At 36.3% G+C, this 14795-nt stretch overlaps 1 protein-coding gene across 3 annotated transcripts in view; it reads right to left on the minus strand.

Moving 5' to 3' along the window:
- ERC2 (ELKS/RAB6-interacting/CAST family member 2) overlaps positions 1–14795 on the minus strand; it is a 456034-nt gene that overhangs the window by 340536 nt on the left and 100703 nt on the right. For all 3 annotated transcript variants that reach the window (XM_021409074.1, XM_021409073.1, XM_021409075.1), the window contains exons 5-6: positions 9223–9378; positions 4095–4262 (exon numbers count right to left, since the gene is read on the minus strand). In XM_021409074.1, coding sequence (XP_021264749.1) covers positions 4095–4262; positions 9223–9378 — 324 coding nt within the window. The remainder of the gene's footprint in view (positions 1–4094; positions 4263–9222; positions 9379–14795) is intronic.

A 14795-nucleotide genomic window follows, 5' to 3' on the forward strand; every position in this document is an offset into this window, starting at 1 on the left:
AAAAATAAATAGAAAAATACATTTTCAAAGTGAAACTCTTAGAAAAATAGAAACCCGAGAGTGAAATAACCTTCGTTATACCGTTGTTATTTTGAAATTAAAAAGCCTTTCAAGTGATATCAAATGTAAACATTGTAGCAAAGTAAAGCAAATGTTTTGTTTCAAATATTCTGTGGAGTCTGCTTTTACCTGTTCTTTACACAAATAATTGCCAAGAAGTCAAGCACTTCCCAGCCTTTCTTTATAAGCAGATTGCAAAAAATATCTACTATCATCACCTTTCCCTTCAATTTTATTATTTTTTCTTTTTTAATATGTGCATGCTCAGACTTTACATATCCTTCTCCATTGACAAGACTAAGCTTATAATTTGCAGAATTTCTTTGTGGAGATTTTCAGATTTCACAGTTCATTACCATAAACAAAGTACACCTGCCAGTTTATGTATGTGTTACCTAAAGCAATGATACACTTAAGTGCTGAGATTGTGTCAGAATTGCTTCTGAAATTCTGCAGAATTTCTGAAATTCTGAAATGTTTTTCTCCACAGAGACACTCAGCTGAAATGAATGTATTTGCATCAATTTACAGTACATTTTTTCCTGATGATAAGAGCAGAAATTAAGTACCAGTATATAAATATACAAAACCATACCATCTTTTACTTTTCCAAGTAATGGTAATCACATTTGTTTAAATCAAAAAGGATCGTGTGTGCTGTTTAACCTCTTTCCTATTCAGTAAAAGGCTTAATTTTAAACTTTAACATATAAAGCTTTTATACAATGGCAAAGAAAACCTAATCTAACATCCTTCCTTTTCGCAATTCTCTGTGGAGTGACATTTTCAGTATTCTGTGGCTGAAGTAGCCTGACCTTGGCTCACTTTTATCTGACCTCAGTGTTGTCACATCATTAATAAGCACAGAATCAAAACAAAGGCTATATACATTCAGGGTAAGAAAAGTTTGCATGGTTTGGCTCTATTATCACAAATACCCTTAAAATGGAAGAAAATGAAATGAACATAGCAGAGGTGGCGAACCTTCTAAGAACTGGCTCCAAAACTTTTTTCCTGGCAATAAACCATTTTCAGACCTCCCAACTCTGGCCACCATGATAGTTACTGCTTTACAGGATTACACCCTTTTGTTTCAGCTGTCAATAAAAACTTCAGATGATAGCTTTTTAAGTCAAAGAAGCCTATAAAAAAACCACTGAGGCAACAGAAACACTGAACAAAAAGCACATCATGTTCAGATCTAGATTCAACATATTTCCTGTTGGTTTTATTAATTTTCTCTGAGGATGTGACAGAACACCTTCTTATCTGAAATCTTTTCCACTTACCATTGTTCAAAGGATATTAACTATGTTCATCAAAAATTCCAGATGCCCTCTGCTATAATAAGTATATGCAAATAAACCATCTGAATAACCAGACAAGACTGGTGATGCTTTTCAGCAGTAGTTGATATTCTGCAGAGACTGAAGATTATATCTCTGCTTACACTTCATTTCTCACCACTGAAACAAATTGTTCTTATAAGCTCAAATTTAAACTATACATGAAAAAAAATGTTTTAACTTTGCTGACGTTATGAAAATTCCAGACTTGAAACAATACAAAAATTATTTTACTGATTAACAAATACTGACAAAATTAAACAACAACAAATGTGAAACTAATGACTTTCCAAGTACACTTGAACTCCAAGTAACATTAATAAACACCAACGAATTACTTCTAAGTGTTATACCTTATAAGACCAGTTACACGAACAAAGTGGGGGAATACAAAGTGGAATTAAGAAAGTGAAGTAGAATCAGTATGGTACCCCCAGGGGTCAACAGTGGATCCAGTACTCTTCAACTTCCTCATTAACTATCTGGATGGTGGGGGCAACATGTGCTCCCAGAAAGTTTGCTGATGACAGAAAACTGGGAGGAGTAGCTGATACACCAGAGGCCATGCTGCCATGCAGAGGGACTGTGATAGGTTGGAGAAAAGGGCTGACAGAATCACCTGCATGATGTTTCCATGAATCACATGCTATTGCATCATATGCAGCTGTTGCATCTAAAACCTGAAGACGGCCTTAGAGTGTTATTATTAAGGTAAATAATAGAAGTCTTGTTATGAAGTAACTGAGATCAAATCAAAGATTTCTTGTAATACAGGATTTACCTGTACTGAATTAATTAGTATAAGGTGATTACAAAGTAATCCTGTTAAGGCAGGGAGTCAACAATGCAACTAACAACTCTTTAGCTCAGGATTAGAACTGACCTTTTTTTGGTTACTTTTACCTCTAGAAAGAAGCTCTTCCAGGCCAGTTATGAGCTTGTATTAGGACAGCATGAAAATCTACAGTGATAATTAAAATATATTCTCCAAATAGAAGACTTGGACATGCAGAAAGAAAGGAGTGGGGCTTAATGCAGGCCAAAAAGTTATTAACTTTACTCATCTGGGAACTACAAACAATACCTTGTACAGTACAAAATTCCTTCCATAATGTTTTCCACCTGCTGGAGGGCTGCCATTCACCCTTCATGTCCCTGCAGCTGCTTTTCCATCTACTACTGGAACCAAACTCCCTCCCTTTAGATAGGACCTGAGACCTAAAGATAGAAGATTCATCTTTTCCTAATAATACATTGCGGAAAACAAAGCCTGCTATGTCCAGAATCAACGCTGGATTATGACCATAGGACACATTAGCTTTCTCAGCTTCAAGCCCAGGTCTCAGAGAGTACCCAGCTGACAAAATCATATTTTTTATTCCTCATCCACCTTCACTGGTAGGCCACGTGCATGTTCACTATGTAAATAAAACCTGCTCATTTTCAAGCATTTAGCAAGATGGACCATGTTCTTAATGCATTGAAAGACTCTCTGTCCTGTTGTGGCTCTCTTGTTGCATAAACAGTTTTTTCTACAACAGCATGACAGGTACTACAAACTTTGCAAAACAGATTTGCACAGTTGAAGATTTAAAATACGTAACTCCTACTACCCAAAAGCTAGATTGAAATCTGCCAGCGTTTTTACCATTGTTCCTATTACGTTTGTTTTATATTACATGCATTGATATATGCTGGCTGGCCTCCTACATGCACGTTGGAAATTCCAAGACTGCACCTATATTTTCTTAACATACAGACAATGAGACATACAGTACATGTGGATAAAGAAAATCTTAGAAATATCTATTTTTTGCTTTCATGAGAATGATGAACTTATGCTTAGTTTTCCTTCTAGAGCTTTGTTAGATACAAACTTGAAGCATTACGTAAGATTCCCATACTTTAAGTAATACATTTCTCTGAAAAGAAACTAGTTGCACTGTACAATTGAATTTCACTGAAATTTGTGTCCTTGAAAGGGGTACACACATTAAAATAAAATAAAATAAATGAAGCAATCTAAATAGAACTGTGTGTTCCAAGTCTATCGAGTTTGTTTCTTTAAGGAACAGACATTTTTAACACTGGATGCCATTAAATGTAACAACCATCTCAACCCTGTATTCCATTACCCATACTTTTATGATCTGATTTTGTAGATAAATACATAACTCATGCACTGGCCTGAATTAAAGACTGGAAATAATTCATATTTTTTTTTAATAAAAGTATTGCATTAGAAAGAACCACAGATTAATATCAGGTGCCCTTGAACAAACCCCTTGAAAATTCATCAGGAGATTAATTCTTCAGACTAGAGTTAGAAAAGCATCAGACCAGAGCAACCAAAACCAAAACGCAGTAAGCTAATAGATGAAAAAATGAAGTCACAACAATAAAGCCATTAGGCCACAGATCCATCTTGAAACCAAAGAGAATTAGGCACAGTTTCTTAAATTGTACTCATAGATAGTTTTAAAATAAATTAGATAAAAAGATCTGGTGTGCTACCTAATATATAGATAGATATAGATATCAAATAGATTGATATCTCAAGGCCTTAAAATTATTTCACTATACTTTAACAAATTGTCTTCTATACAGACTTGCAACAAATATAATCACCTCAATACACATTATTAACTAAACATTTATATAACATTTTATGATTAGAAGATACCATACCTCTGTCTGAAGTATGGCAGCTCTCTGTTCTTTGGCAGTAAGTGACTCTTTAAGCACTTCAATGTGTTGCTTGCAATCTGAATTCTGATTGCTAAGGGTTTCAAGCTTAGTTTGTAAGGCAAGAAGTTCTGATTCTTTCTTTGAGAGTTCTTGTTTCAGCTGATCAATCTGTAATGGGGAAAGTAAACAGTTAAACTGTTAATTTTATTTTCAATTCATAGTTGCACTTGAAATCTGGAAAGTGAGAAAGACCAAAATAATAATACAACTCATACAACTCCTGTAAATTCTGGATGATAATTATGATGTGAACTGTTAAAATGGTCACAGCCTCGTGTAATTTCAAGTACTCTATTTTAAGAATGATTGTCCTGCTCTTGCTGAAGTTAAAAAGGAAACTCTTAAAGCTTAAACATGATGATTTGGCCCATAAATTCACCACAGACTTCACTTAGGTTCAAAGGAATTTATCCTGTGTGAGGTAAGTCTGGCAGGATAGAAAACACGCATAGGAAAAAAAGTTTTCATAAAAGTATAAATTCAATCCAATTGCCTATTCCTTCCAACAGTGTGATTCTTGTAACTTAAGTTATCAGTGGTTCAAGTGATTCAAGGCTTTTAGGAGGCTGATGAGAAAAAGCAGGCATGTTAGTAAAGAGAGGGAAATAGAAGTGGATCTTTAACATTACTCTTCTTGCAAACTTTCTGCTGCCCACCATCCCCACCTCCATTTTTCCTTTCTGGCAGTTCCTATGGAATTCTAGGTACTAGGAAAGCCAAGACAAAGAGATTAGCTTAAGAGAAGTCTGAGAAAAATGTTAGAAAAAAAATTCTACCAAGTGAAACCTCTGTGAAATTTTATGTAAAAGCGTATCCTAGGGGAAATAGCAGAAATTCATTCACTAAGAAGGAGCTTCTGAATTCCAAAGGATATCAATAAATGTTATGGAACTGTGATTATTCTTCCCCTTCTATAATGCTAAGTGAGAGGAGTAGCCACAGAATGCGAAAGTGTGGTGGATTTATAATATGTGAATCTGAACAAAGCACTGGACAACACATAGAGTGATACTGAAGTACAGTGGATTAGGTGACAAGTAACATCTTTTTAAAGTGCTGTGAAATAATACTGGTCACCAGATCAGTTCAGACGTATCATCTCATGAGGATTATTTGAAATAAGAATCCCGAGTGCATCTGCATAGTTCAGGGAAAACATGTTTCTTTTATATTTGGAAATTAGGGCCTAGACATCTTTAAAATCCAAGTTTAATTCTGCAACGACTACAGAAGTGCCATAACAGTGTTTTTTATTCTCTTAATTCAATTGCATCCCAACAGACACTTGGGATGCAAGAACTCTAGAAGAGCTAGATAGGTTATTCAAAAGGAAAGAATACTGAAATATATAGATGTATTCCTATGCAAGTATGTATATCCACAGGTTGATCCTACTTAACGATATTCTAAAGATTCACAGATTAAACACTGCATGGCACAGTCACTAGAAATATTTTCTGCTGTTCAAACTATTTCTAGTATATTTGATTTTGCATTTTTCTACATTGTGTTTCCTTACAAATTAAATGAAAATATTGTTTTTCCAACTATATATTCTATGTGCATGACAATACATTTATTCCTTGTTTCTCTCTATAAATCTCAGTATGTCTGTGTACATGGTTAAGGTACTTGGCCAGCCAACCCTGAGCTACTGTATAAAATTAAGAATCCACGCAAGAACTGAAAATAATCATCTTCACAATTTGGAAATATCAAAATAAGAAAAAGCAAACAAAAAAAAACCAAGATGTCAAGAAAATATAAAAAGTGCAGTTAGGAAACTGCTAGAGAAAAATTTCTCTTGAAAGCAAACCACCTTCTTCCATTCCTTGCCAGAACATGTAATGAAGTATGGAAACTGAGACAAAAAATGTATATGAAATGAACAATGGGAAAATCTGTCTACAATATATAAAGACAAAAAGTAGATCTGTAGCCAACATGAATTACATCATATGCGTTATATGAGACCCACGTGAACATCACAAACACTTAATCTCTCCTAGAAACTCTTCCCACTTTTTTCCATGACACAACCCACACTGTGAGAAATAATCAACTCCTTTCCAAAGGCTTGATTTCCATCACAGGTATGTTCTTTGTGTTTCAGAAACAGAATCTGTTCTTTAGTTCTGGCTACAAGAACTGGCCATGAATAGCCAGAAGTTTAAAAACCGGCTATAACTCTCACAAAAGTCTATGTTAAATAATTATTCCTTTGACTGATATTTAATTAAAATATAAAGATGAAAAGGTACTAAAACTTCAATTTTAAAAATAATGTATCAAAAATATCAAAGGCATAGGAAAAAAACACATTACTTTTAAAAGTAAGTTTCTACTTCTGGCTATATTTGCTTTCTAAAAGTCCTGCAGAAGCTATTAGCATGTAAAAAAAAATTAAACAGGGCCTGAAGTCATTTTCTTTCCAGCAGATGTGTATACATTTTCACTTTGTTATATTAAGTGGTATAGAATATCAGCAGTCATGATTCAGTGAAATCTTCCAATAAAAAAAGAAAGCGAGAACATTTTTATACTTTATAAAGACCACAATGAAAATAAAAGTCTACATGCTACAGCATTCTCAGAAATCTGTTCTCCGATCATGACCTTTCCATTTCATGTATGTAATTTGCCTGTCACCACTTTTTCTATATTGCCCCGTATGATCTTGTTTCACCTCCTTTGCTGAAACCCTAGTTCCTTTGCCTTCCTTCTCAATTATTAATTATCATTTCCTTAGATACTAGCATTTCCAAAAAAAATCATTATCCTTTTCCTTATATTATTATTTTTACGTACCAAAACTTAAATATACTTATAATTGTACCATGATTGATGGCAGTATTAAGAGCTTTATAGCACCTAAGATTGTTCACTGTGGGAAGGGTTTTGTTCTGTTCTTTGCCATCAATCAGGACCTTCTTTATCAGAACTTATCAACAATCTCTCATTAACCAGATCGGGTATAAAGACTGTTTGCTGACAACTATATAAATATTTTTCCACCTTGAATTGTTCCAAGATGAATGATAAAAATAATATCTTCTGCTACAAATCTCTGTTTTAAGCAGAAGGAAAGGACTGGTAAAAGAAAACAGACAAAATTTCATCAGAATGCAACATTTATCAAAGATAAGGCAACACTGCACACAGCAGGGGGTTTGAAACTAGATGATCATTATGGTCCTTTTCAACCCAGGCCATTCTATGATTCTATGATCAGAAGACTGAAAAAACTTGTTTAACAACCTTATCATTCACATGCTTTCTGCATCACAGAAACTTCTACTGAACCTCTTCCTCTCCAAGATATTAGAAAATTGTTAACAAAATAATAGATATTTTACAATGTTTTTTAATCAGTTGATTTGCTGAGATGTTTTAGGAGTTTTACTGTAAATTACTAGAACTGAATTGCTTCAAACTTAACCAGGGCTTTGGCTACTCTTAATAGCTTAAGAGCTACTTTTTTAAACTTAAAAAATATATTGAGTTTTCAGCAGTTTGGGTTTTTTGTTTGTTTTTACAAAACCGGATTGTTTCCCATGAGTACTAAAGTTTCCATTTCCTCTGTAGTGTAAATCCACAGAAGTTAAAGTATGCCCAGATGTCCCAAGAAAACATCATCACCTATTATGTAGTTTACAAGATCCAGAGAATGCAGCAAGCCTCTATCAATGACATAGTGCAGTTGAGCGTTTGCTCAATTTCAAGTTTGCTGATGACACCAAGCTGAGTGGTGTAGTTGATACAATAGAAGGAAGGGACACCATCCAAAGGGACCTGGACAAGCTTAAAAAGTGGGTCCATGAGAACCTAATGAGAGTCAGCAAGGCCAAATGCAAGGTGTTGCACTTGGGTCAAGGCAATCAGATATGAGAACAGACTGGGAGAACTTGGGAGTTCTGGTGGATGAAAAAGCTAGACATGAGCCAGCAGTGTGCACCTGCACCCCAGAAGGCCATGTATATCCCAGGCTGCTTCGCAGGGCAAGGGAGGTGATTGTCCCCCTCTGCTCTGCCAGTGTGAGGCCCCATCTGGAGTACCACGTCCAGGCCTGAGGTCCCCAGTACAAGAAATATGTAGAGGTGTTGGAGCAGGTTCAGAGGAGAGACAGGAGGATGATCAGAGGGCTGGAGCTACTTCAAAAACTTAAACATGTTTATATGAGAGTAGTAGCATCAGCTTCCATCTCCATAATTTATTTTTTAAGCAAGTGCCTTAATTCATTATTTTATTATTTCATGAACAAAATGTTCAAGGTGGAGGGCTAGGAATGATCAAGTACAAAAACTAACATTATGTATAATGTACTGCAATTTTAAGGCAATTACAAAAAACTATCAGAAAAGAAGTATTAGAACTCACAAGAAAGTGTATTTGGAGAGAGTTCATCTTTACCTAGAAAGCAGTTGAGTAGGTTGAAATTAAAGGAGGTAAAAAGTCCAGGCAGAATAAGAACTTAGACATAAAGCTTTATTTCTGATGTATTTCAAAATAATTGTGAGCCTTTTACCAAGAAATGTGTTCCATCACTATATACTTATTATCTGATTGATGTCAACTCAATTATCTATGTACAATGATTTGAAATGAAGGGAACGTTGTAGGAACAGTCATTAAATTGTAAGTGTTTAAAATACTAAAAAAAACTCAATTTCACATAATCTAAGGAACAGCAGCCCTTATTGTAAAACTTCTATCAAAATAAAAGCACAAATAAAATTGTTCCAAAATGCTGCAAATCAAAATCATGAAATAATTCAAAAAGCCAGCACTAAAACATCATACAAACTAGAGGGAAAAGGGAACATGGTGTAAAAACTAATGATTGAAGCTGCCTCAGAGGAAGTGTTGGAATAGCTTCATCCTTACCTTTCCTAAGTTAAAATAAAAATGAATTTTTATTTCACTAAAATACTCCACACTTCCAGAGCGACAGTAGACAGTAGCAGAGATTTGCCAACAGACGACATGCAGGCATGCAAGTGTTGGAAAGGGTCTAGTTAAAAATTTGTTCACATTATTTAAACACCATTAAGATATTAATAGATTTTACCTTATTTTTCATGAACTTTGAGTGACTCTTGTAAACTTCTATTTGTTTGATTTCTTCTTCTCGATCCTCTGTATTCAGAACTCCATTTGTCTTTAACATCTGTATTTCATCTTCAAGGTCTCTTATATTGCGCTCAAGTGAAGCTATTTTTGTATCCTAAGTTACATAAAAAAAAAGTATTAAAAATTATGTGAATCTTGTATTTAAGACATAACAAAAGTATTTCAGAACAGAAAAAAACAAGTAAAACGACTGCAAAAATAGATGGTAAAAATGCAGACTGCATATACATTGTCATAAACCATAAGTAATTCTACCGAAATCAGTTTAAAGTAATATGGATTTTACATCTCTTTCATAAAAAAGAAAACACCAGTACAATGCTATGTTCCATTGTATTGCCTATAGATAACACATCCTGGTCAGAATCATCTCTTCGTTCCTCCGTGGTAAGGAATGAAGGGAGAATGGAAGAAGCCCAATATTTCACACTTGCACATGGATGACATATCTTCTTTATACTCCTATCCACCTGGGCCTGGCTACTATTACAAGCTCTTAAACGCAAATGCTAAGTTTAGCCTAGAGAGGCCAGTCCAACAGTAGTGAAGGAAGACAGGCTACTTCATTATGTGAGTTGGCCTAAGGAAATTTCCAAGTTTCATCAGGGTTTGTACATCTGCCTGCTGCCATGGGGAACAAAGGTTGTTTCCTCACATAGTTTTCCTCCACCACATCACTAAATGGAGATTTAGCACTTTTTATTATGAATCTCAAAAATAAATAAACCCGAAAAACCACAACCACTAAAGCCTTCTGTATCACAGACAATAGTTGCCATGTGTGCCAACACAGCAGTGACAACATCCAGTGATTTGGAAATTGAATAAATCTCTACAGTGAGAGTCAGAAATATATTTTAGAATAGAAAAAAGAAAAAAAAATTAAATGATTCCACCAAGCAGGAGAACTATCAATTAGCACCAATACAGGTCTTCTAATTTTAAGACAACAGGTTGATGTCTTTGTAAGGCCACTCTCTATCACCTTTGAAAAACCATGGCAGAGATTCTTAACAACTAGAGAACAGCAAATGTTGCACTCATCTTAAGAGGAAAAAAAATTAAACTAATTGAACTACAGGCACAGCCGTACTATAGACCTTCGACTGGATGATCTTGTAGGTCTTTTCCAACCAAGCTAATTCTATAAGTCTTCTTGGACAATATTTTTCATCACGTGAAGGTGAAGGGACTTTGGAACAGTGAGTATTGATCTACCAATGGTAAATCATGCCTCACCAACCCAAATGCATTTATAGATAAAATGATTATGTTTGTGGATGAAGAATGAAGAGTGAATGTCATTTGCCTCAGGTTTAGCAAGATTTTGGACACAATTTCCCACAGCATTCTTGTGTCCAAGTTATGGTCTGTATGCGTGATCAACTGGCAAGGTAAAAACAAACAGATTTTGTGATCAGGATTAGAATGTAGTGGTTAATAAGTTGCTCTTTACCTGGAAGCCAGTAATAACGAGAATACTGTGAGGGACCTGTGCCATTAAATATCTTTGTTAGCGCCCTGAAAGATGTGGCAAAACACTTACCTGTAGATAACACCAAGCTGGGAGATCAGTGAATATGCTGAAGAGGGACCTATGGGACCAATACAGATAGGATGAATGGGCTGATAGGAATCTTAGAAACTTCAACAAAAAACAAAGTCCTGCACCTGGAAAAGAAGTCCTTGCACCTGTATCCACCAGGGACTGACTGCCTTGGGAGCATCTCAGCTGCTCTTCAAAAATAACCTGGATGAAGGGATAGAATGCACTCTCAGCATGTTTGCTGATGATACGAAGCTGGGAGGAGTGGCTGACACACTAGAAGGCTGTGCTGCCATTCAGCAAGACCTGGACTGGCTGAGGGTTGGGTGGAAAGAAACATGAGACTCAACAATGGCAAGTGCAAAGTCCTGCACCTGGGGAGGAATAACTAAATGCATCAGTACAGATTAGGGGCTGATCGGCTGGAGAGAATGTCTGCCGAAAAGGACCTAGGTGTCCTGGTGGACAACAGATTGACCATGAGCCAGCAGTGTGCCCTTGTGGCCAAAAAGTCTAATGGTGTCCTGAGGTGCACTAGAAAGACCGTGGCCAGCAGGTTGAGGTGATCCTCCCTCTCGACTCTGCTCTGGTGAGACCCCATCTGGAGTACTGCGTCCAGTTCTGGATTCTCCACTTCAAGAAAGACTGGGAAAGAGTCCAGAGGAGGGCCACAGAGATGATGGGAGGACTACAACATCTCCTGTATGAGCAAAGGCTGAGAGACCTGGGGCTGTTCAGCCTGGAGAAGACTGAGAGGTGATCTTATTAATGCTTATCAATATCTAAAGGGTGGGAGTCAAGTGGATGGGGCCAGGCCCTTTTCAATGATGCTCAGCAACGGAACAAGGCAATGGACACAGACTGGAATATAGGAAGTTCCATATGAACAAGAGGAAAAGCTTCTTTACTTTGAGAGTGACAGAGCACTGGAACAGGCTGCCCAGGGAGGCTGTGGAGTTTCCTTCTCTGGAGGTATTCAAAACCCACCTGAAGGCTTTCCTGTGTAACCTACTGTAGGGAACATGCTTCAGCAAGAGCTTGGACTAGATGATCTCCAGAGATCACTTCCAACCCTTGTGATTCCACGATTCTGTGAAAAGGATTGTTTTATCCTGGTGGACACAGCAAGTTTAACAGGAGCCAGTAATATGTGCTGGCAGCAAACAGTATCCTAGGCAGCATACACAGGAGCACAGACACTAAACAGATCAACGAAAGACAGATTTGTTAGACTGCACTTACAATCCTGCATTCAGTTTAATGCCCTGCTGTACAAGACACTATTAAACTTGAGTAAGCCTAGCACAGGGGCAAGAGGGCTGGAGTACATGCCCTCAGAGAAGAGGCTGAGGAAACCAGGCTTGTTCAGCCTAGGGAAGAGAAGACTTCAATGGGGAGGGGGGGCTAAAAACAGCCTTCCAGGACCTACAAATATTATAGCTTGAGAACAAGCACTGGAACAGGTTACCCACAGAGGTCATATAACCCATGCTTGGTGGTTCTCAAGATTTGATATGATAAATCCCTGAGTATCCAAATTAATGTAAAAAGTTAAATTTACAAGTCTCTATCAGATCTCATTCCATTAGTGCGTGTTAAAAAAAAAAATCTATTAAGCCCCATTCCACAGACAACATCAGAAAAATCCCCATACAATGACTGTAGCAAGCTACAGAACACAAACAAATCTCATTCAAAACATTTAGATGAAAATTAGCATCAGAGTAAAACCGTATTTCTTCTGTGAAAGACTATGCTTTCATTCAACATTTTTGTTCAATCAAAGCCACATCAAACAAATAAGTCTATCCTGATATAAAGTTCAAATACAAAAACAATGGCTCTAAAATAGAAGGGTAAGAACTTGCTCACAGATGTACAAAATGGTCATGAAATATTCTGTGTGCATCAGAATCCTAGTAAATGTACATAGCCAGCACCCACTTGAGAATTCCTGAATACATAATATCACAAAAAAAAAAAAACAGTAATGAGATTGAAGGGAAGAATTCTTATTAAACTCATCACTTGGATAAACTGGTAATTCTGCAAATACACCAGAGAGGCTGCTGGCTTGCCCAGCAAACGTGAAAGTTTTCCTGTCTGCACAACTGCTGGAAAGCAAGGAACGTTGCAGCTCGAGGACAGCACAGCCAGCCTGGAGCTCCCAATGGGTACTGCCACAGAGGAAGCTGGGCTGGCTTACAGGATGGACAGAAAATCACATAGCTTTGCTTTCAATGAAAATTTTGACAGAATAGGCACATTCCCATAAAAATCTCCCAATTCCACTGAATCAGCATTTTCCCACATCAAACTTCAATTGAAATACTTTCAGTCAGCTCTTGTTGTGGCACGGGGTCTGGCAAACTTTCAGAAACTGAAATAGGAACAGATGCCATATTTCCTTCAAACCGCTAAGACTTATCTACATTAGCAGCATTCTAACAAACTGAGTGAGACTGTGTTGAATCACAGAGAAGATTCTTTTGCAGCAATGTTATGAGGCAGCCTGGTATTAAGCAGTACTAACAAACATCCCCTGCGCTCTACAACAATTTTGCATTTTTTCAGTCAAGCCCCCTAAATCTCCACTGGTAAGACTATCCATTTCTTCCAGCATACTTCAGATAATAATAAATATTATATATAATATATATATAATAAAGCAGATACTTATCTGCTTTATTAAACAGCGCTGCAGACAATCTGCAAGAGAGAACAGGGCTTTATTTATCCTTGGCCTAGCAGAAGTTCACCTCTCTCAAACACAAAGCTCAACTTGTTTTTGTCCTGATGCTAACAAAGAAAACCACATTTCACAATGCAAAGGAGAGTGCCGCTACAAATGAGTTTCCACTCAGTAACGAGTAATATTTCAACTTAACTTATAAATCCAATCCTTACCAAAAAAAAGTGCTACAGTACATTTCCTGAATGCTTAGGAAAGAACAAGTAAGGCAAAACTTTCATAAAAATACAGCATATCAGTCTTTCATTCTCTGAATTGCAAAGTAATGAATTGCTACTCTTACATAATTTAAAATATTAGATACATTTAATGAATTATGCCTGTGCTACTTGTAGAGCTTTCTACAAGCAATCAGCAGCAAATAAATGAAAAATCACTTTTACTAGAGCTTGCAAATAAATGCCAATATACACGAACTCTATATTCAACTACTTTTACTATAAACTTTTTCAAACTAATATGGAGAATACTGAGATTTATTTCCAAAGATAAAGGAAAGTGAAAGCTCATGCAGTCTTACAAACAGGAGTAGATTGCACTGCAAACAAATACACGCATTTTCAGAACCAAATCCATACCTGAAATATCACAGCTGGATCAATACATAAAGATGGCTCTTTCTGCAATTAAGGTAAACCATAAATATTTTGAATTACAGCTTACCATTTTTAAAGACTTTAATTCTTGTTGCTAGATTATATAAATTTCAGAATAGCCAATACTCTGCAGTTACGCTTTAAGCCTTACCAATAGGCATCTCATTTCTGATTTTCTCTCAGAATCACTGGTTTAAGTCTGGAAATACATGGAAAAGATATGCAAATTTTGACCGGATTCAGGTGTTCAGGAGTATTCCCACCAAAAAGAAGGAAATAATGACAAATATTTCCTTTCATTCTTTTTGATTTGTAAACAATTTTTTTGATTGGTAAACAATTTTGAAAGGTAAACAATTAGGGTATGAGTCATAATCAAAGATACCAGGGATCTGGCATCTGCCTACAAACAAAATACAAGGAAGTATGCATGGGTGCAGTGTCAGTTGAAGGAATGCATTTCAATACACCAGGTTTATTTAATGCTTAAGTAGACAGAGACTTAGGCATGAGAAAAAAAAAAAAAAACGTTATTTGGTCACCTATCTGTAGTCAAAAAGTCACAAGCAACAGTTCTGAAAAATAAACCTAGCCTGGCTTTCTGCAAAACACAAGTA

Source organism: Numida meleagris, chromosome 11 (assembly GCF_002078875.1).
Source record: "Numida meleagris isolate 19003 breed g44 Domestic line chromosome 11, NumMel1.0, whole genome shotgun sequence".
NCBI classification, from domain to species: Eukaryota; Metazoa; Chordata; class Aves; order Galliformes; family Numididae; genus Numida; species Numida meleagris.